The 22,139-nt window shown below is 41.2% G+C and overlaps 2 protein-coding genes across 4 annotated transcripts in view; one reads left to right on the top strand and one right to left on the bottom strand.

Moving 5' to 3' along the window:
• mms19 (MMS19 homolog, cytosolic iron-sulfur assembly component) overlaps positions 1–6,431 on the top strand; it is a 42,722-nt gene extending 36,291 nt beyond the window's left edge. The window contains exons 24-31 of the mRNA NM_001078912.1: positions 82–182; positions 672–728; positions 957–1,143; positions 2,470–2,552; positions 3,797–3,961; positions 4,932–4,991; positions 5,125–5,225; positions 6,015–6,431. Coding sequence (NP_001072380.1) covers positions 82–182; positions 672–728; positions 957–1,143; positions 2,470–2,552; positions 3,797–3,961; positions 4,932–4,991; positions 5,125–5,225; positions 6,015–6,042 — 782 coding nt within the window. The 3' untranslated portion in view covers positions 6,043–6,431. The remainder of the gene's footprint in view (positions 1–81; positions 183–671; positions 729–956; positions 1,144–2,469; positions 2,553–3,796; positions 3,962–4,931; positions 4,992–5,124; positions 5,226–6,014) is intronic.
• Positions 6,432–8,860: 2,429 nt separating this feature from the next.
• Positions 8,861–21,206, bottom strand: zdhhc16 (zinc finger, DHHC-type containing 16). 3 transcript variants are annotated; one of them, NM_001126778.1, is given in 11 exon segments: positions 8,861–9,738; positions 10,650–10,720; positions 11,643–11,766; positions 12,032–12,117; positions 15,127–15,174; positions 15,648–15,781; positions 16,874–16,902; positions 18,133–18,221; positions 18,651–18,845; positions 19,748–19,979; positions 20,987–21,103. In NM_001126778.1, coding segments are annotated over 10 exon segments (1,107 nt in total). In that variant the 5' UTR covers positions 19,964–19,979; positions 20,987–21,103; the 3' UTR covers positions 8,861–9,623.
• Between the last annotated feature and the right edge of the window lie 933 nt (positions 21,207–22,139).

Here is a 22,139-nt window from a genome sequence, read left to right as displayed (position 1 = left end):
GCTTTCCCTTGTGTCATTGTGTCACGGAATATACCTGCATGAGTTCTGTACTGAGCTGTGCATTTGTGCCTTTCCCACTAGGGGACCTGCTGGATGATATACTTCTAGTAACAGCTCAACGGATAGATGTGGGGCTGGTGGATGAACCCAGCAGGACTCGGGCCATTACTCTCCTAGTCTGGGTAAGAACAACACTTAATTGGCTGGACACTCATCTGTCATTTAGCCCGGTAAAAAAAAAAATGAGCAGATGCTTAATTTGGGCATCAAGCAGGGGGCTGTACAGTGAATTCTAATGCATACTCCATCAACAGAGCAATGATATTTTTCAAACTGATTTATAATGTACCCTCCATGCAGAGGACCTTTGGCTGCTACTTTGGCCAAACGGGCTAAATCAGTCGCTAATTTCTGTTCCTTAGCACCTTTACTACAAATACACAGGGAAAATAGCAATGTTCTTTTTATTATTTTAGTTTTGCCCCAGAAATATATAACACTTGGCTATACACATATAACTCTTTGGCTTTTAGATGTTCAGAACTATTGATAGCCAAAGGTTTTGTACCCTTGTAAGGCTAAATTAAACAGTGATGTTTTGGTATATGAACTGTGAATAGTCATGAACATGTCACTGGAGGAAATAGCATTGACCTTTCTTTCTCGTGTAGGTAACCAAAGCCTTGGTACTGAGATACCACCCTTTGAGTGGGCAGCTAACCAATAAGGTAAGAACTTGGAAGCAGATGAGTAAATCTCCTATCATAAAGGCAGCAAGTGATATTTTACATATTTTAATGAAAAAAGAGCAGTGCTGGAAAATCTGCTTTTCTTTAATTCTAAAACTCATAGCCACTCATTTCATTCTGCCTGTCTGCCCTTTACACGAACAGTTGCAAAAAAATCAGTTGACCTTGGCCTTCACTTTCTACTTTTCCCCATTTGCTATTCCACAGATGATTGGTTTACTGTCTGATAAGCAGCTGGGTCCTTCAGTGGCAAATATGTTCTCCCTGTTAGTATCAGACTCGCCGGATATCATTAATAAAGCCTGCCATGCAGACATCCGCATCATGTTCCGGCAAAGGTTCTTCACAGAGAATGTCCCAAAGCTGGTGCAAGGTTTCAACTCTGCCAACAGAGGTGACATGATTTTTTTTTTTTTTTTACTTTTTTGTATTAACATCAGCAATAAGCAGTGACTTTCATATTATTTATCCATTTATCATTATTACGCATGCAGTATATAACTGTGCTCCATGCAGATCCAACAAATAGAACTTACTCATTACTTATAGAATGTACTCATTTCCTCCAGAGAGCTAAGTGGGAGTGAAAGGGAAGGCTACTTGAATAATCACCCTCTCCTTCTCATGCCTCTCTCTGGCACAGGGTGTTAGTGCTCATGCTCCATGTGCAAGCTCTTATGTTACATATGAATTGAATTTCATTACCTGTAACTGATTTGTAGGTGAGTAAAAAATGTGTATTAAGTAGAGAACACGCAGTTGCCACTATGCTCTGTATAGCTGGCCATACACGTTAAGATCCGCATGTTTGGTGAGGTCGCAGAATGAGCGGATCTCCCTCCTGATATGCCCACCTAAGGTGCATAACTTTTGCCCCCCCCCCCCCCCCCCCCCCCGCCAGTGATTTAAACTTTCATTCTTCTTTAAATCTGCCCATGTATGGCCACCTTAAATAGGAAATATGTACTGCTGGTCAGTTTCCTATCATGATCCAGTCAAGGAACTTATCAAAAGAAAGAAATGAAGGCTGGTCTGATGTTATACTGGTTAGGAAAGCCATTTAGAAAAGTTATTTGAGGTTTTTGATGTTTTTTTCCCAACCAGAGGAACATCATCTTCCTTTTCTTTCCAGTTCCACTGAATCACAAAACTGACCAGCAGGTGGCGCTGTTGTGACAAAATTCATATTAACAGTACATATTTCCCTTAATATCTTGGAATCATAAAAAAATAAGTGTAAATTACAAAGGACTGTTATCAGTTTTACATTCTTATGCTAAAGATTTCCTTATCCTTTAAAAAAAAAAAAAAAAAAAAATAGGGTATCTTAAGTTGTAGTGCACAAGAGCTGGAGGGCTGGAGGATTGACTTCCCAGTGGTGCCTAATGGTGCAGTTGTAATTGGGGGTATGTTAGTGCTGATTGGACTGCCCTGTGTGCATACATAGTAGCACTGTGCCACTGGCTTATGTGAATCAGGGCAAGGCCAGAGGTAGCTGCCAAACAATTACAAGTAACACGTTCAATATCAATTTTTAACCAAATTTTGTTTCCCTCTCTAATGGTTTCTAGGTGCTGAAAGACTGTGTAATCCTGCAGGAGCCAGTAACTGGTCCCACGGGCCTTATGTTCCACTGTATTATAGATATTATTCCTCAAGCTCTGCTTAGACTGCCTTTCTTCATAACAATGGTTTCTTTGTCTCATTCTTTCCTGAGCAGATGACAAGCCAAACTACCTGAAAGCTCTCTCCCACGTGCTTAATGCACTGCCAAAGCAAGTTCTCATGCCGGAGCTTCCATCGGTGAGCACTATAGAGTTCCTTTTGGCACAAGCCGAGGCAAGGTTCTGTCAAAGAGTATGTGAGAAGAACAATAAGCACAGTATAACATGAAGCCTCCCTGTTGTTTAAAGTGTCTCTATGTTTCATACCCATTTGAAAATACGGCAGCCATTTTTTCCATTTAAATATATATATATAGGTTTCTTTTGGGGAGCCAATATTTTCTATAATCTTTCTTCTGCCTCCAAAGCCCTACTGTCAGGTCTTTTGTTAGAATCTTGGAATAAAATGATGTATGGTTATTGCCTATTATGGTTCCTTGGTGACCTGTGGGAACATGAAGCTAAGTTCACCTATGGCTCCCCCTGTATCAGGCTGAATTACACTTACACATTTTATGGGGTTTGAGTATTTTTAAGGGGTTATTCACCTTTAAATTAACTTTTTAGTATGTTGTAGAAACTAAACTAAATTCTGAAACAATTTGCAATTGGTCTTTGTTTTTTTTTTTTAAATTATTTAGCAACTCTCCAGTTTGGAATATGAATAGAAGAGGGTCTGAATAGAAAGATATTAACAATAAACTTGTAGCCCCAAAGAGCAATAAAGAGTACCTGACGCGTTTCGTGCGTTAGGAGCACTTATTTATAGGACGAAACGCGTCAGGCACTCTTTGTTTTTAAACATGATGAAATAAAGCTCGGATATTAACGGATTCCTGATGTCCGAAGTGTGCTCGATGTCCTTTTCTCTACTTTGAAGTTACTCCCCCTCAGCTGCGGGTTCGGGGCTTTGAGCACCCGTACCACTGCCGGACCTTGGTGAGCATGCTGTTTCTCAGACCTTAGACTATATAAGAGATTGACTTCATATATAAGAGATTTCAAGCAATAGGCTCGGGGTTTGAACACCCGAGCCTCATTTGACCACGTGGTACTTATAGTTTATTTATTTCTCTCTCTATTTATTCATTTATTTTTTACTTTGTTTTCTGGGAAATTTTGTTTTAGGGTTTGCTCTTAGAGCGACTTTTTTCTTTTTCCCCAAAGAGCAATAGGTGTTTGGCTGCTGGGTTCAGTGCCCACTTTCGAAAATTGGAAAGCAAATAATTTAAAAATGCTAAAAAATGGAGACCAATTGAAAAGTTGCTAAGATATCCCCTTTAAGAAAATGAGCCAACATGAGAGATGGCTACTTAAATGGTTTGAGCTTTGAATAAGATATTTGTGTTTGTGTATTTTATTTAATCTCTGTTTCCTTTCTAGTTATTATCCCTGTTGCTTGAGGCCTTATCCTGTCCTGACAAAGTGGTCCAGTTGTCAACTCTGACCTGCTTAGAACCTCTGCTGCAAGAGGCGCCGGAGACCCTGAAAGTGCACATAGACGGTCTTATTTCCAAGCTCGTCAGTCTGACCTTAAGCCCTGCAATGGTTCGTGTGGTGTCCCAAATATATCATTACTATGTGGAAGGACATTAGGGGCTTAGTGTGATTAAATACATGGCCATTCAGCAGCTTTGCAATGTTCAGCAAGCTCTGTGGTGCCGACAGGCAGTGGACCAAGTTATTAGATAGCAGCGTCTCTTCATCCTAATTTTATCTTCTGTGCTGGGTACTTTATCTAATATTTATCTGACAACTATTAGCACAACATCCTAAAATTAGTGTTGGGAATAATCTGTTGCCAGCCAATGCAATTTCTATCTGTTCCCTCATCTGAATAAAGCTGCCCATACAATGGCCCATATTGGCTGTCACTTAAGTAACAAAACAGTGGTCTCCCTGACCAATACGTGATTGGGCTCTGTAAAGCCCAAGCGAGCGGATCTTCACCCGATATCCCCATCTACGGGTTGGCAATGTCGGGGAACATGTAGGCTAATTCGATCATTTGGCCCTGGGGCCAAATGATCGAATTATAATGGCGGCAATAGGGCAGTCGGTTCGGGGACCACATCAACGAGCCGATGTGGTCCCCAACTGAATTTTTTAACCTGCCCGATCGATATCTGCCCAATTTCAGGCCAGATATCGGTCGGGTATGGCTGTCGTTTCTGCCCCTACACGGGCTGATAAGCTGCCGAATCGGTCCAATTGCTTATCGTATTTAATAAGAGCATTGGTTATTCTTCGTTGCAATGATTCTGTAATTGATTGGATGGAATGCATCGCAGGCCTAACAGATGTATGTTCCTCGCTGTGGTCAGTGTGAGTGAGATATTCTGCACTCCTCAGGCACCTAGCTTTGGCTGACAAAGGCCAAATTTACCATCACAGCTGGAAAGTGAACCTCCAGCGGTTACATTTCCCTTGGGCAGAGTGTGTGGAGCAGTTTGTGTTGTGATCTTGATTCTACTTAAAAGATAAAAGGCTAATTCTTTCTTCCTTTCGCCCTTTCTAGGCTGTTCGGATTACAGCTTTGAAGTGTATCCTTGCTCTCACCAAGCTCCCCTTGCACATGGTAAGAATGCACCTTTGGTGCCATTGCACTTCTACGCTCACTGCTCAGTGTATATCTGTGCCAGTCAGTATGGCTTCTGTGCATAACCGGATTTATATGGATCATACTGTTATATATGGATTTCTCTTGCCAGCTCCTGCCTTATAAGCAACAGGTGATCCGTGCCTTAGCCAAACCTCTGGATGACAAGAAAAGACTAGTGAGGAAGGAGGCAGTCGAGACTCGCTGCCAGTGGTAGGTTCACAGTGTATCTTTATTTTACTGAGTGCATATGGCCTCTTTACAGGGAACGTTACAGGATATATAAACTCCCCCCACACAAACAGCCTCTTTGAAATCTTTCAATACCTGCTGCAGCATCCCCTTAATCACTTAGGATTTCTTCTTCTCTAACCCACTCGGCCCTCTCCCTCAGGAATTTACTTTGGCTGTTGGCTAGTGGGCATGCTCAGTTGTTCTTGGCTCACGCCCCCCAGTCTAGCAGCCAATGAAGAGATGGCATTGCTTGTTCTCATAGAAACTATCTGCCTGCTCCATGTTTTCTCCTTACCTCACCTATTGCTTTTTTTAAATTTTGTGGTTTTTCAGTTAACTTTTGGTTCAGCTGGTTCATTTTTGAATTTCAGCAGCTATCTGGTTACTAGTTACTTATTTACCTTAGCAGCCAGTCAGTGGTTTGAATGAGAGACTGGAATATGAAGAGGGGAGGGTCTCAATAGAAATATATGGAATATAAAGTAACAATAACATCAAAATTTTAGCCTCACAAAGCAAAAGATTTTTTTGACTGCCGGGGTCAGTGACCCCCATTTGAAAGCTGGATACGTGCACATTAGGAAGGCAAATAATTTAAAAACTCTAAAAAAAAAAATAAAGAAGACAAACTGCAAAGTTGCTAGGAATAGCCATTGTCTGCCATAAGCCTAAAGAGCAATAGTGATCTGCAACTGTTGTAGGGCACAATATTGAGTTTTTTGCTCCCCTAATTGATGGTGTGCTCATTCTTTGTTCTTCCCCCTTTAGGTTCTTGCTTGGAAGTCCAGGGAGCTGAGAACAGACTGGATTCTAACTTTGCACGGAGACAATCTAGCCAGGATGCCACTTATTCTTACGACATGATCAACACCATGACTCCATGTGCCATCTTGTTTAGTCGCCCCTCAAATACTGACAACCCCAGGCCCTAACATAGAAGCGGGACCTGCTCACGTCATTAACTCACTGCTAAGTGGATCACAGACGTCCTGCAGCTTTATATTGCACATGAACGATGGTAGCACAGATGTACATTAGATCAATGACTTGGCATGTGGATGAAGAGAACTAGTCCATGAAATATATATAAGGTGTATATTATAACGTATAGTTCTGTGAATGAATAGCAACGCCAGTCTCTTGGCCTGGTTTTAAGTTGGACATAAAAGTTGTTTTTTTTTTTTTACTGTGTGTGTGTTGTAAAGCTTCCCCTTGGGGCTCCAGTCTGGGGGAGATTCTCTCCTGCTGCTGTATGAGAAGAATTTTCTAGAAAGGTGAGGTACACGGGGAATTTTCCCTAAAGCCAAGGTAAATGTGGATTCTCATGCCCATTTTAACTTGATGCTGCTATCCGGAGCAGGTGTGTTCCATGCCTGAGGATTAACATAGGAAAGCAATTATTCTAAGTGCTGAGCTAGCTAACAAAGGTATTTCCCATTCTCTGCACCATCAATACTGCAAATGTTTACATTAAAACTAGCAAATTCGTCTAATGTGTATTTTGTGTTTGAGGTTTTCCTTAAAAGGCCGATACAATATTGGTCCATGTTAACCTACTGAATGGTTTAAGGATACGTAAACCTGCCAAAATAATACATTTTGTAGTTTCTGTTACTGTACAGTCGAAGAGCTATACCTTCAGAAGGAAAATAGGTGTTCTGACGTTGCTATGTGCAAGAAAGATCTTATAAGCCTCAGATGCCCTTTCTCAACTCCTTCCTGAGCTGGGCTAAAGGTATAGCTCTGACTGTACAGTTACAGAAACTGGCCAGCAGGTGGTGCTGTTGTTACAAAATTAATTATAATGGCAGTTCATGAATTTTAAAAACTTTGAAATGCTTTTGAAAGCTTTTAAATGGTTTATTTATCCTTTAAAAGGTAAATTCTGCTTTATGGATGACTACCCAATATGCAGCAATGGAGAGCAAGCCTGTAGAGAGATTATAAAAAGCACCTCAGTAGATTTTCTTGTTTCAGTACTATATGGTTTACAGTGATCCAAAAAATGGGTTCCCGTTTACCTAACTTGCATCCTTATTTCCATGCTTAGTCTTAGAACAATAACTGATAAGAGTCTCCCCCTTCAAGCTAGGTCCCTCCTACAGCTGCAGCTTATACTTGATACTTTGTTTCTTCTTCTCCACAAAGTGAGCCCCAGTCTGGTAACATGATGCTCTGCTTGGCACTGTGTGAGTTAGAATATGGTTCTACTTCAGTGTGGGGGAGGGGTATTGAATCTGCTTGTATATGTACTGTGTGCAGTAAGTGGGGGGGGGCATGGTTACATGTGGCTGCACCAAGGAAACCCACCAAATCATATATAACATCCTGTGTATTATTCTGTCAGACAGTAGGTTGTTTAGGTATGTTTTAGCTATCTCCCCACTGATTGGTAACTCTGCCAGTCGTCTTTGTAAACTACCCCAATAGGTCTCTCAAATTAGTGGCTGACCAGCCTCCTACAGCGCCCCCCCCCCCCCCCATATTACTTTAACACTTGCCTATTCTATGCAGGTTCAGGATAGAAGAACAGATTTTGCCCAACAAAAGTTAGTGATTAAGTGCACCCCGATTATTGTGCTGAGTACAGGCTCATAATATGTCTTAAAAGACTGCATCTGGCCCCAAAACACCAGCCCTGATAAAGGAGGCCCATTTCACTAGTCCTTTTGTAACTGTAGGTGGTTCCACACTAGTTCCATGTGCACATACCCCCAGGCCATCAAAAGAGATTTCCTTCCAACTAGTCTATTGGTGTTTCAACATTTTTTTATTAAAAGTAATATACAACAAATAAAAGGGGGTGGGTTTGTAGCAATAAATAAAATCACAAATTACCCTGAATCCCACAGAAGAATAAACAATACACCCATTTAACTGCTAGTACAGAAATCACAACAAATCTCGCTGTTCGCGGGTGACTAATGTCCCCGAAATGCCATCCCACCGGTGAGAATATAAATCGCCGGTGGGATGGCATACGCAGAGGCAATCGCGGAAGTTGCCTTGAGAAGAAACTACTGCGATTTCCCTGAAATCGCACCGCCGCGTATCCCATCCCACCAGCGATTTACATTTTCACTGGTAGGGTGGCATTTCGGGGAGATTAGTCACCCACGAACAAGAAGATTTGTCGCGGGTGACTAATCTCCCCATGTGCCAGAGCCCTTAAAGATATACTGACACTTATATTTAAAACTAGTTTAATTTTAACACATAATATTTTAAAATAATTTTTATGTGTCGGTATCACTTCAAAATAGAACCAAGACCATGTCAAATGCAGTAACTGTTGGGGAAAGAGCCAGCGTAATCCATTCTGGCCTGTGTGGCTTTCACCTTAACAGATAAACTGCAAAAAAAGAAAAAATTGGTTTAAGGCAGTGGTGGGTGGGTGGGTTGGGGAGAAATCAGCCGGGTGAGGTGAGATTAAGGGTGGCCTTGATATACCTGAAAGCCCAGGGCAATATATATATTTGCTGTCCTAGATATCACTGAAGCTATGGAATGACTGATATACCAAAGTTTCCCTAGATCTGTAACCTTGTTATAGGGGGTGGGGGACTTGACCAAAATGCCTTATAGTGAAAACTTGTGACAAGCGCTGGTTTAATGGCACAAGTTACAGACTGGGGGGAAAGGATTAAAGTACTTTGCACTGGTTTCCTAAACTTGGGCGTTAAAGACATATCACGTGATGTAGGGGCCCTATGGAATGGTGAAAGCACCTGTAGCTAGATGTGCAACACAACAGGTAAGAATGTATGAATAGAACTCACTGTATGTAACTGTTTCCAGTAGCACTAAAAGAATAATCACATGACACAAGGTTCACCAGTCATCATGTGCCATTAACCCAATAGTCACTAAATACTTCATAAGTACTGGAGGGTCTTTTCAATAAAGCAGGCATGGGGCACCCTTATGACATGTTGAGTGACACCAGTTATAGCCTCATACCATGCTGTGTGTGTCATGGCAGTGGTTCCTGTGTTATGCAGGGGTCTAGGGAAAGAGAAAAACTCCTTCTGCTTCCATTTGGGGCAGTTACTTGCTGCGTACAAGTCACACTTGCCTTTTGTCCTATGGAAGGTCAGTCAGTCATTTATGGGAAGGTCTGTTTCTCCTTAGTGACACAACACTTACGGTTATGTGGATATCAATTCCCAGCTAACATTTTACACATAGAGAAATATTTTATGTGTCGCTCTACGGTTCCAAGAAACTGCATAAAACACACGCTGTAGTGAAACACAAAGGCTGAGTTCAGGTCCGTTAAATGCAAGGTTCTTCTGTGCTAGTCCCTGCAGTGCAACTACTGCACAGCCATCCTATTCGGAACAGAGGGATAGAGGCAAATAGGAGTGCAGTTCTTTATCATATAGCGAGAACAGACGGCTGCTTATTGACTAGCCAGGATGGAGCGCTCCAGGTTAAACCATTCCCAAATGGCAGGTGTGAAGATGGTAGAGCAACTCTGGTTACCCAGTGTCTGTAACAGGAAAGGTTATGCAATTGTGAGAGGATGTTATACTTGTAAAGGTCTGCCTTAAATAATAATCAGTATCAGGTATATTCTTCCTGATTTCTGTCTTTCTTGTGATCTTGTTCCACTAATCTAGATGGCACCATGATGGACTTGGCTTTGCTTCATCCCCCCACCTACCCTAGTTAAAAGATCATTTTCTCCCTCTGACCAGATTGATTTGCCTAGTACTGACATAACTTCCCACAGTCAGTAAAATGACTTCCGGTCTCAGGTCGGGTTAGAAGGGATGAACAGTAGGAACGGGGAAAGAGCCTAGCAGGTCTGGGTCAGTCTGCCCAGCTGGACCCATGTAAGACTCTAAGGGGATGCACTAAATCCTGTATTACGCCCAGTCCCAGCCTTTGCTGCAGGATTTAGCTAAAATCCTTAATGCCAAACCCTTAACAACTAAAATGCTGGTTTCCATGTATCGCTAGCACACTTTTTTTTTTGTTTTACACTAGGCACATTGGCAAGCAGGTTGTGCCCCAAGGTGCAGCACATTACACTTCTATATTGAGGTTCAAATCGCTGTGCTGTATTGATCTGGGGCGGTATATGGGCATCCCCTGGAACAGCCGCCAGCTTGCACGGCCGGTTTGGGAGTGACAGGGGCCACAAGGCAGAGGAGATCCTGTTTGTATTAAACACAGTGTGGTAATTTGAGTTCACTTATTATACTTCTTTCACTTGGGGGGCGGGAAGGTTGCCTCTGAATGCTTGTGCCCTTGTTTTTGCTTTTTAATTAATACCTTTTAATTAAGACTTTTTGCAGTGCACAGCCATAGCCCCGGGCACAAGCACTTTTGCATAAAGGGCATTAATAAATGATCCCTATTGTGTTCATTTAACTGGAAAAAAAACAAGTTACTTACAGCTTTCTCTCTACTCCAAAGAAAACTTTCCAGTTGCCACTCCGACCATAGCTATAGGGATTATAAAATACCTATATGGGTAAAGAGAACAGCTACAGATAAGGGTTAATGATTAAAAAAAAAAAAAAAAAACACAGCTTTTTTTTTTTTTATAAAAGTAAGGAATTTCATTAATAGAAGCTTTTTTTTTTTCTACACAACTTTTCTCCATTACATGTTCCCCTCTCACTGTGAGTTTCACATTAAACTGCAGCGCCAAGGCCTCCAAGTTTCCAGCCCATAGATCCCATCACCCCAAGCATTGGCAGTGGCACAAGATTATAGCTTTTAGCCGATTACTAGATTGTGGGTCGTGGGTTTGCATTACAGTACAGGATACCTTACAAAATAAAACCTTTGGTATCAAAATACAAAGCCAGTGCTTAGTAGTACAGTAGTAAATATCCAAACCGGGAATGTTCTTCTAACAACGCACAGGGGGAAACTGAAATTGTATAGCAGGGTAATAGCACACTGGGTGTTTCTCTGTGCAAGAAACAGTGCAAAATTTCACATGGTAACTTACCGAAAATACCTTTATACTGAAAGGAATTGAAATTACTTACTTCTTGCCCATGCAGTTTTAAAATACTGCAAAAAATTAAGTGGCCTGTGTAAAAGGCAATTTTATGTGGGTCATAATACACCCCATGTGACATGACCCTAACAACTGCATTGGCTGCAAACTGTGATATGTTGTTATATATAGGCTATCAGGGCACCTCTGCACACGCCTGCCCCAGCACATGGATCTCTATGCACACGCCTGCCCCAGCACATGGATCTCTATGCACACGCCTGCCCCAGCACATGGATCTCTATGCACACGCCTGCCCCAGCACATGGATCTCTATGCACACGCCTGCCCCAGCACATGGATCTCTATGCACACGCCTGCCCCAGCACATGGATGTCACGAGTTAAAGGGCACATAACATATGGTTCATTCCTTACCTTGCCAATCGATTCCAACCTCTTCCTTTCCTTTTTGTTGATGTGCCTCTCTATACTGGTCTCCCCCCGAGTAATGAGCATGGCATGCCACAGAGTCAGAGCCCCCAGGGCCAGTGCTACAGAGCTGAAGACAATTAGAAAAATCCCTGTTATTTATATTTAACAGACATCGCACCAATAAAATTGATATATATGTTGACAAGTAATATAATGCGTGCTACGAATACAACTAGTTCCCATACAAGCAGTCACAACACAGGTGCATTATGACTGGTGTATACAAAGAATGCCACTCCCAAGGCAGATAATAATAATTAGTCATCATTTAAACATTTTGTTCTTATTGTTCCTTTGAGCACTGAGTTTCAATACAACGGAGGAACACTTACCTGCAGAGCACCCAAAGGTATATGATGCACTTGTGAAACATTCTCTCTCTAAATGTGAAGGTGGGGGGTGGAGTATCATTGTAGGTCTATTGGAAATAAAAAGACAAGCAAACTCAGTTTTGCACAGAATGTACAATATACAGTCACAGATAAGTGGGCCTGCATAATGTTTAGCATCATGCTAAAGGGATAACACACATTTCAGTATTTCTGCTGTGCCAGCTACAGAACCCATTGTCTTAGAACTGGTTCTTTTTAATTAGCCCCCCCAAGGGCTATATTAGGGCCTTATATACTGCCAAAGGGACACAGTAAGCAGAGAGGTTGCTGCATGCTACCACAGAAATAAACAAGCAGCAACCGGACTGCCACTGCTCATTACTGTGGGCTGACTGCCGCAAACAAGCCTGTGGAGCCGGAGCCCTAACAATCTACTGCAGAAATAGGGGCTGACTTTGTCTCAGAATGCCTTTAAGGCTAGTAAAATCATAAATCATAGTGTAGGTCTCTATAAAAATATATCATATAAAACAGCTAATATTTAAAACCTTGCTTTACCTAAAAAAAACAATTTTCATAAACATATACTTTTTAGTATTATGTGCCATTGGGTGCTCCTAAATAGAAAAAGGCAATATTTATGGATATGTATTTTCCAGTTGGGCGAGATTCTTTAAGGGTGAAGACACACTGGGCTACTAGTACCACCTACTTTTTCATGGCTACTAAACTCCAGAAAATTCCCTGCCATAGACAATACTGAGAATTGCCTCTACTAAAACACATGTAGAGACAGTTATCAGTAAATGATCAGCATTGTCTGTTTTAGGGCAGTGGCACACGGGGCGACAAATCTTCGTTGTCGCAGGCGACTAATCTCCCCGCAATGCCATCCCACTGGCTAGAATGTAAATCGTTGGTGGGATGGCATATGTGTCGCTGCAATGTCCCAAAGTCGCCCAGAGTTTCCTCTTAAGACAACTTCAGGACATCGCAGCGACACGTATGCCATCCCACCGGCGATTTACATTTTAGCCAGTGGGATGGCATTGCGGGGAGATTAGTTGCCCACTACAATGAGGATTTGTTGCGAGGCGATTAATCCCCCATGTATCACTGCCTTTAGTATCCGTGACAAGTAGCTGCTACTAGTAGCTCTGTTTGTCTTCACCCTAATAGGTGTGTGTGTCTTCACCATTTTGTAATTTCAGCTGTTGGTTAAGTATTTATTTTGGGGGTATAGTTTTCCTTTAAATAATAGATGCCTGTATAACACTGTCCAACCTGTGCCCTTTGTATATCAGGGAGTTGCTGGCACATGTACAAACCGGATTCCAAAAAAGTTGGGACACTAAACAAATTGTGAATAAAAACTGAATGCAATGATGTGGAGGTGCCAACTTCTAATATTTTATTCAGAATAGAACATAAATCACGGAACACAAGTTTAAACTGAGAAAATGTACCATTTTAAGGGAAAAATATGTTGATTCAGAATTTCATGGTTTCACTACACCTAAAGGCTATTATGGGGTTGGGAGGTGTAGCTGGACATCTGCTCGGCTGTAGGAAGCCCTTTTTCTGGAATCTGTCACACCACAACTGGACATTCTTTGTGCTCATTTCTGCAATACACTGACTGGGGTCTACTTTTTGCTTTTCAATTTGTGACCCTCCAGTTTCTAGCACCCTGAAACCCATCTGTTATCGTTGGGATGGCAGATCATGTAGTTTAACATCTGCTGAGATTCAGCTTAGACATCCCAACCTTTAGCAATCGATACTTACTCGGACAGCAAGAAAATAAAGGCCCCTTCATCAGTGCTGACTCAAGGTAACAGGTAAAGTGACTAATTATTGGAGGCCACTTGCCTGCTCCCAACGATGCCAGAACAAGGCTCAAGTGAGTAGTGACAGGTAGGTTGCCATCTACCTGCAGCTAATATCCATATTGCATCTTAACACAGACAGTTGGTCAGCAGAATTTCTCACTTCTCAGTTATTCTGATGGTCCTTAAAAGGCTGGTTGACCTTTAAGTTAACTTTTAGTATGTTATAGTATGCCCTACTTAGTAGCAACTTTGCAATTGGTCTTCATTACTTATTTGCTATAGATTTTCAATTATTTGCCTTCCTCCTCTGCCTCTTTCTAGCTTTCAAATAGGGGTCACTGACCCCAGCAGCCAACTATTGCTCTGTGAGGCTACAATTTTATTGTTATTGGGTTTTTTTTTTTAATTCCTTACCTTTCTATGTAGGCCCTTTCCTATTCATATTCAAGTCTCTCATTCATTGCCTGGTTGGTAGGGTAAATAAGAGCCTACCAACCAGATAGCTGCTAAAATACCAAACTGGAGAGCTGCTGAACAAAAAGCTAAATAACTGAAAGACCATAAAAAATGAAGACTAATTGCAAAGCCTAAATCATACTAAAAGTTAGAGGTAAACTATCTCTTTAATAGCATTAATGAGTGCATTGTCCTCCAGTAAATGTAACCCTTGTGGGAACCACCACCACATTTACATAGCAAATGGAAGGCCAAAAAAAAGTTTAAAATAAAGGCTGGCAATGATGTAATAAGAACTGACTGCACATTAGAGGTAAGTCTCCACAAGCAATTAAAGAGCTAAGGAACAATGGGCTCTTATCTCCCATAATACTGTAAGTACACGCACCAAGCTATACAGGTCCATATATGCCATCAACACACACAAGAATAACAATAAGATACAATAAGAACACAGAAAATGGGTGATGTTTCTACAGGACAATTACTTCTATACAAAGGCAGCTGCGAGACAGGAATCCAAACTGAATCCAAGTGGAGAAAAATAACACATTGAAGAGAAAAAGAGGGGACTCATGTATGACACTCAAATTCCAAAATACGATATATAAAAGGTGTCTGTTTCATTACATTATTAATACAAAATATCCTGCTAGTGTTCCCTTCCCTGCACTTGGACCCTCCATGTAACACCTCCCATCAGCAAACAGGAGGAGAATCCCCAAGGTACTTTTATGCTACGACGTACAGATGGTAACAAATGAAGGTAGGCCACATTATAACAAAACAAAAACCTAGATATCCCACCTCATTGGCTGCAAACTGAAGTCTCTCCTTCTCCTGGAGCTTCATTTTCTAGTAAAAGGGAAAACATTACCGCAATTACCTTCCAAACCCGCAAATTCTGCTACATAGGGTAACAGCAACAACTCAAACACCCAAAATGTATGTTTGAGAATATCTATATTCTGTTATTTGCATAGGTCCAATTTCAAGGCCCTGTATTGTAAGTGCTGTTCCTATTATATCTGCCAGTTCTGTAGGAAATGGGTATGTGAGCACTACATACAAAAGAATGGAAAACAATAAATAATTACAAATCTTTAAAATGTATAGTACAGTAACTGAATGTTAATAAAGAATAAATAAATGTAGTTTTGGAAATATTAGCCCAATGTAACGCTATGTTTCAGAAATCTTAATCATCAAAATGCGGCCATATATTAAAATATATGGCATATGTGCAGCCAACTTAGGAAACCTGTAATGTTTACAAATACAAACATTGCCACAGTGATTTCAGAAAGTCAGGGAAGGACAAATCTCACCTCAATAGCACTGTATGCTTCACGGAACATGACCCGACTACTGAAACTGCAATATATGCATCCCATAGTCATAAACAGGCAAAACGAGAAGAAATATCGATGGTTGTAATGGCCCACACAGTTGTTTAACCAGGCTTTCATATTACATTAAGGAAATGGTAGAAAAATATTATATTAATAGATATGAATCTTTGTGAACTGCAATATTACAACCTAAACCTGACTTCTCACTCGGACCTTGGCAAAGGTTGAATTCATACAGCTCCATTGCCCTTGGACGTACAGAGATTAAAGTCTAACCCCAATATGTAATAAAAGGCACTAAGTTTCCCTAAGAGCAGTAACCCATAGCATCCAATAAGATGTTTGCTTTTAAACAGGTGACCAGTAAATTCTGCTTATTGGTTACTGCAGCTGGGAAAACTTAGTGCCTTTTATTACATAATCCCTTAACTGGCAGGAAAGTAAATTAATTACTTTTAAACCAGTTTATAATCTTCAATGCAATTATATTTATTTTATGATGCTGGTATTCTGTTATATACTGTTGCCATTTATTTAATTTCTATTAGGCAAACATATATAACAGGCATATTACAGACTTCAACAATCTCTGCTGTCTGGAACTTGAAGGGTAAGTACTGCCTTGTATGAAGTTTCTACCCTTCAGAATATACCCAACAAAAACCTGAATTATCTCATCTCTTCATGGCTTGGAAAATAAAACAGCGAGCACATGCACCCTTAAAGGAAAACGAAAGGCAAAATCACTTGGGGGTGCCAAAATGTTAGGCACCCCCAAGTGACTTTAACCGCTTACCTCATACCCCGGGCTGGTGCCCCTGTTAGGAGAAAACAGCACCAGCCCGGGGTACCTGGAGCGGATCGCTTCCTTCTTCCTGCTTCCGTTGCTGAAATGCCAGCGGTGGGCGCATGCACAGTAGAGAAATGTTTAAGTTCGGCTTTTCACTCTACTGCGCATGCGCGCGCAGCGAATCAGGAAGAAGGAAGCGCCGGCAGCTACCACGGGCTGGTGCTGTTCCCTCCTCACAGGGGCACCAGCCCGGGGTAAAAGGTAGGTGGTCAAAGTCACTTGGGGGTGCCTAACATTTTGGCACCCCCAAGTGACTTTGACTTTCTTTTTCCTTTAATGTCAACACCTAAAAGTGTAGCGGCAATGATAGTGCATTACTGCATAATGGGAAATGTATAAACAAAAAGGATACGGCAATGATGATCCATTTTCAGCACACACCTTGGAGAGAAGAGAGAGCTTTCTAGTAAGTTTGTCCTCTATTACAGAAAAAGCTGAAGACACTTATTTAGTTTTTTTTTGTGGGCAGAAGAGCCTACAGTTCAATACTTGCACCTTAATATAAACAGGATAGAAACACTGACACAAGTCAGTCACTGGTTATTAAAACAAAAGTAATGGCGGTGGGGTGCAGGATGATTCCTTGAGGGCATGAAGCGTTAGTTTGTGCAACATTTTATCTGTTCCTAAATCCAGCGACACAGAATAAGAATCAGCTTAAAATTCTATTTAGGCTTCCAATCTGGGGTGCTGTATAGTTCCTGCACGGAACCCAGATCATATCCGAGCAGCTAGTTTTCTCTGCCCCAGCATCTGCTCCAACAAGAGGAACTGGTTCAGAACTAATTATGAATACTTTAAATTACTGCTGAATATTTTCTAGAACAATTTTATCTGTATTAAAGTGGGACTATGGATACTCACCCAACTATGGGTCTTAACCTACAGTTTATGAATGCCTGATTATCTGGTAGAGCAGGGAGAGGGGCGCATGACTAACAATGAAACCCACTGAACGACATGATAACATAAAAATACTGCTAACAATGAGGTCAATGAACTTGATGATAGATCAATAATGTAATGTCTTAAGCTGGCCATACACGCACTGATAATACCGTGTATGGCAAGGCTGCTGATATTGGTCGACTCGCCGATCGGGCGGGTTAAAAGATTTTGATCGGGCGCCATTGAAGGCGCCTGAGCAAAATCTGCCTTCAGGGCTGACCTCCATGGTCACACGAAAGATCGAAAATCGCCATGTGTGTGGCCAGCTTTACACATATAAAATATATTGGGAATTAGAAGTGATTTATCAAGGGTTAGTACATTTTACGGAGAGGTAATATTAGTTAGCGATCAGTAAAATTTTATAGAGCCTTTTATATTTGACAATTTAATATGAAGAAGATTTTTAAAAAAAATACACCTATAACAATTAGTGGCAGATTTATCAAAGTGTTACATTAGAGCTCACCACAGTAAAATTCCACCACTCTCTTTATTCCTATGGGATTTTTTTGGTAAACTCTATCTTTCACCCATTAATAAATACACTTCTAATACTTCCATAGAAATGAATAGAGAGTGGCGGATCTGCCCCACAGACAAGCCTAACAGCAAAAGGATATAAGTCACGCTACCACATCTAGCTCTCATATTACAGCTCACCTGCTACAGATGCTACAGTGATGGGTTCGAGCAGGTTTATGTGCTATACATTTCCTACAAATAGACACGGATGGGATGTCTGTCTCCATCTGCAATTAAAAAATAAAATAAAAATAACCAAGTGGAATTATAACTAGGAACTCTGGTGTGTTTAATACATTGCTTTTGTACCATGAATAGTGCTGGAACAGCTATTAAGTATGGGAAGGCCATACTTAGTCCCACTGGAACAATGCTTTTTATATATGTTGTGACATTAGCAAACTTTACTTGCTGGGACACTACTATCTTATTCAAGTACTGTTTATTTGTGGATACTCCCGTTGGTGCCTGCTGCTATAGGGGTACAATTAAAAAAAGACATAGATATAATTTAAGGTAATTACATTCTTTTTGTGCAGGCTTTTCTATATATTTATTACTCTGATGACAAAATAATTTAAAAATATATAGCCAACTATACAGAATTGATAGGGAGACTGCTAAACAATCTGCTTTAAGAAACTCTGCACACATACTTGTGAGGGATATCCAGGGGGCGTCGTAATTGCCTTGTAGTAATGAAAAACAATCATGATGAGATTCCAGTGTCCATAGATGACATGCCAGTAGATCCAGGGAGTAGAGTACGTCTGAATAATAAGGGGCAGGACGCAGATGTACACAATCAACACTATAGAGCTTGTTAGCACAATAACCAGAGCCACGAAAACCTTTAAAAAGTCAGAAGTAAACATAAGAAAAAGCGGGGGGTGGAAGCATACACAACAAAACAGTGAATAGATACAAATACTAAATATTATCATTACACTAGTTGCATTTTTATTTTAACTGCTTTTTCCGAGCACAAAAAAAAATCAGCACAAAATAACAGGTTCCATAAAATATTATACTTGAAATGCTGCTTTTATTTAACAAGATATTGCTTTGTTTGTAAGTTGTAGTGATGCAACAGCTCAGCCACACAAGATTTCCTCAACCTATTTGGATTCATTATGTGGCAAACAAATCTGCCTGGGGCAAGTGCATAGCTGATTAGGCTACTAGCCAGGTATTTAAAGGAAAAGTAACACTAAAATGTTTAAAGTAAAAAATCGGTTTTACCCTGCTCCAATAATTGCCCTATTCTGCACACACACCGTTTATTATTTTGAATGCTTTATTAGAAAACACCTTCTAAAACTTTGCTTCCGGTCATTTCTAATACGGCGATCTTCCCTCTGCACAATCCACTATGCGACGATCCACATCTCCTCCTAGCCTTGCTCCTGTACAGGCAAACAACTGACTTCCGGTTTTGAAATCGGGCAAGGAGGAGATGTGGATCGTCGCATAGTGGATTGTGCAGAGGGTATATCGCCGTATTTGAAATGACCATAAGCAAAGATTTGGAAGGTATTTTCTACCTAGATTTTTTACATAAAAATATTTTTGTGTTACTTTTCCTTTAAAGACACAACTTTGTGTCAATCTATAGTATGAGATAGACTTTGTACTCAAATTTGTTTATAAAAGTTCCAGTAAGCATTCTTCACATCAATGCAGAGTAAGATCTAATCAGTGATATACAAAACTGAATACAGACAATAAATACAGATAATAGGTAAATACTCACAATGCCAAACCACCTAGTCACATGGTCCACAAGCCAGTAAACAGGTTCAAAGAGAGATTCGATGACAACGTCACTGTTGGTGAATGAGTTGTAGGCGAGGGAAACAATGCACAGCCTTGCATATCTTATATAATTTATCAGTTGAGTTGCAAACCTAAATCTCCTCAGGTGACCCAAACGTAGGCACCTCAGGAACAGGCGCCGACTGCTTCTCATTCCCACCATACATTACCTGAATAGAGAAAGAAAAAAGTCACTAGCAAATATTCTATCATCAAGGATCAAAGTTATCTTTTTTTAGTATCCCATAACAGGATACCAGGCTAACTTGAAAGGGACAATTCACGTGTTTTAGTGAATAATAATTGCACCGTGTACTCTGTTAGCACTTAATGTCACTACCTGCTTATAGTACCTATTGCTCTGTGTAGGGCTGTTTGTATGGAAGCTTATGGGCCAGACGAAACCTTCAACAGCATTTGGAAGCCTACATTCCACTCCTGGTCTCTATACTTTTTATGGTGACACCATCATTTTTATATAATCCAGCTTGCGAACATGGTGGATATCAAATAATCATTTGATTACATGGAAAATATAGGACTGCTCTGGTTTAGAAGGAGTTAATGGCTGGGAACATGAACATAGTCTTATTCAGCTTACTCGTCGTTCTAGAAACCAAAATACCAAATAAATATTCTGTACCATGTAGAATCCAAACTCTGTCAAACCTCATAATTTAACACATGATTAGTTCAATACAATCGAACCTAGCCAACAAGTGTAATATTAAGCCCCAGGGATCCAAGCAAAAAAATAACGAATAGAGTTATGATGAATGAAGTAAAAATAAATAAATATACAGATCAGTATCAGGTTAGAAACTGACCCCTGTATCCATGCTGAGAAAAGGCTATTGCCCCATGTCAAGGGGAAAAAAGGTAGACCTGAGACACAACGTATAGATACAGACTGATCCATTGGAGTGTAAGCTTCAGGACAAAGCACAGTGGGTTACTCGGAAGGCAAGCTCTATAGGAAGGGTTTTCATCAGCACATTTCATAGTGACGCTGTTCATTACAACAGAAACTAAAATAAGGTGCCCAGTAGATTTATAAGGCTCTTTTTGGGTCACAAAGCTGGCAGCCATTAGCTTGCCCACCAGCCTGGCACCGTGGCTTGCTGCACTACTAAACTTGTTTGCCAGCCTGTCACATTTATAAAACGCAAAATATTACCGCCCGACAGCCCGGTTTTCCAAACCAAACCCGCAGTCCCGGGTCGCTGCTTAAATGTCCCGCAAAGCCATGAATGAGTAGCTCCCCGAACCCCGCTGCCTGTCAGCTGATGCTCACGTCACAACTCTCATCTCGCGAGAGAGGGCGTCACAACCACACTCATAGGCGCAGTGACCGCGGTACTGTACTGGCCTTGGGGAAGTGAGGGCAGGCGCAGTGACGCGGTACGTACAGCCTTGGGGAAGTGAGGGCAGGCGCAGTGACGCGTACGTACAGCCTTGGGGAAGTGAGGGCAGGCGCAGTGACGCGTTCGTACAGCCTTGGGGAAGTGAGGGCAGGCGCAGTGACGCGGTACGTACAGCCTTGGGGAAGTGAGGGCAGGCGCAGTGACGCGGTACGTACAGCCTATAGCGCAATACTGTGTAGCGCAATACTGTGTAGCGCAATACTGTGTAGCGCAATACTGTGTAGCGCAGCGCTATACTTCAGGAGAGAAAGATCCGTCCCCGCTATTAGCAAACCTCGGTTCCGAAAATTGGCCATAGAGTCTGCTCGTTAGAACGCTTGTGCCGGGGCAAAGTAAAACCAATGTTTAGTTTCTTTTGTGAGTGATAGCAAAATAGCAACCACTGAAGTAGAGGCCCCCAATAATTTCTTTGGAGACCTTTATTGTTTTCTGCTCGCAGCTTTTGGCTGAAGAAAGAGAAAAAAAACCACTGTTTTCCTTGTGGTTGTTCTCTTCTGTTAGATTAACCAGACACAGGCCCGAACTGGGATACACAATAGGCCCTGGAATTTCGTATACACAGAGGCCAAACAGCCCCCCACCAGCCCAATAAATAGTGTCTTATAGCATCTTACAGCATTAAGTATCCATTTTTTTTTAAAAAGACTAATTCATACCTACTAAGATTTTAATTTCCTGGCCATCCCCCCTGGCTCCGTAACATTTTGACTTGCCCAGCTTGTGCTGTCTGGACACAGGTTACCATAGCAATGCAATACCCACCCCTTCCTGTTCTCTCCAGACTTTATCTGATGTTCTGGGCAGACCATAAATGCTGGGCATGTTGCCAGGAGGGATGGCCAGGAAATCTTGGTAAGTATGAGACAAAATTTTGGTAAGTATAAATTAATTTCTTCTTTTCCTGGC

This window comes from Xenopus tropicalis, chromosome 7, assembly GCF_000004195.4.
Source record: "Xenopus tropicalis strain Nigerian chromosome 7, UCB_Xtro_10.0, whole genome shotgun sequence".
Taxonomy (NCBI): Eukaryota; Metazoa; Chordata; class Amphibia; order Anura; family Pipidae; genus Xenopus; species Xenopus tropicalis.
Note: the sequence above shows the minus strand (reverse complement) of the source record. Positions and strands in the feature narration are given on the sequence as shown.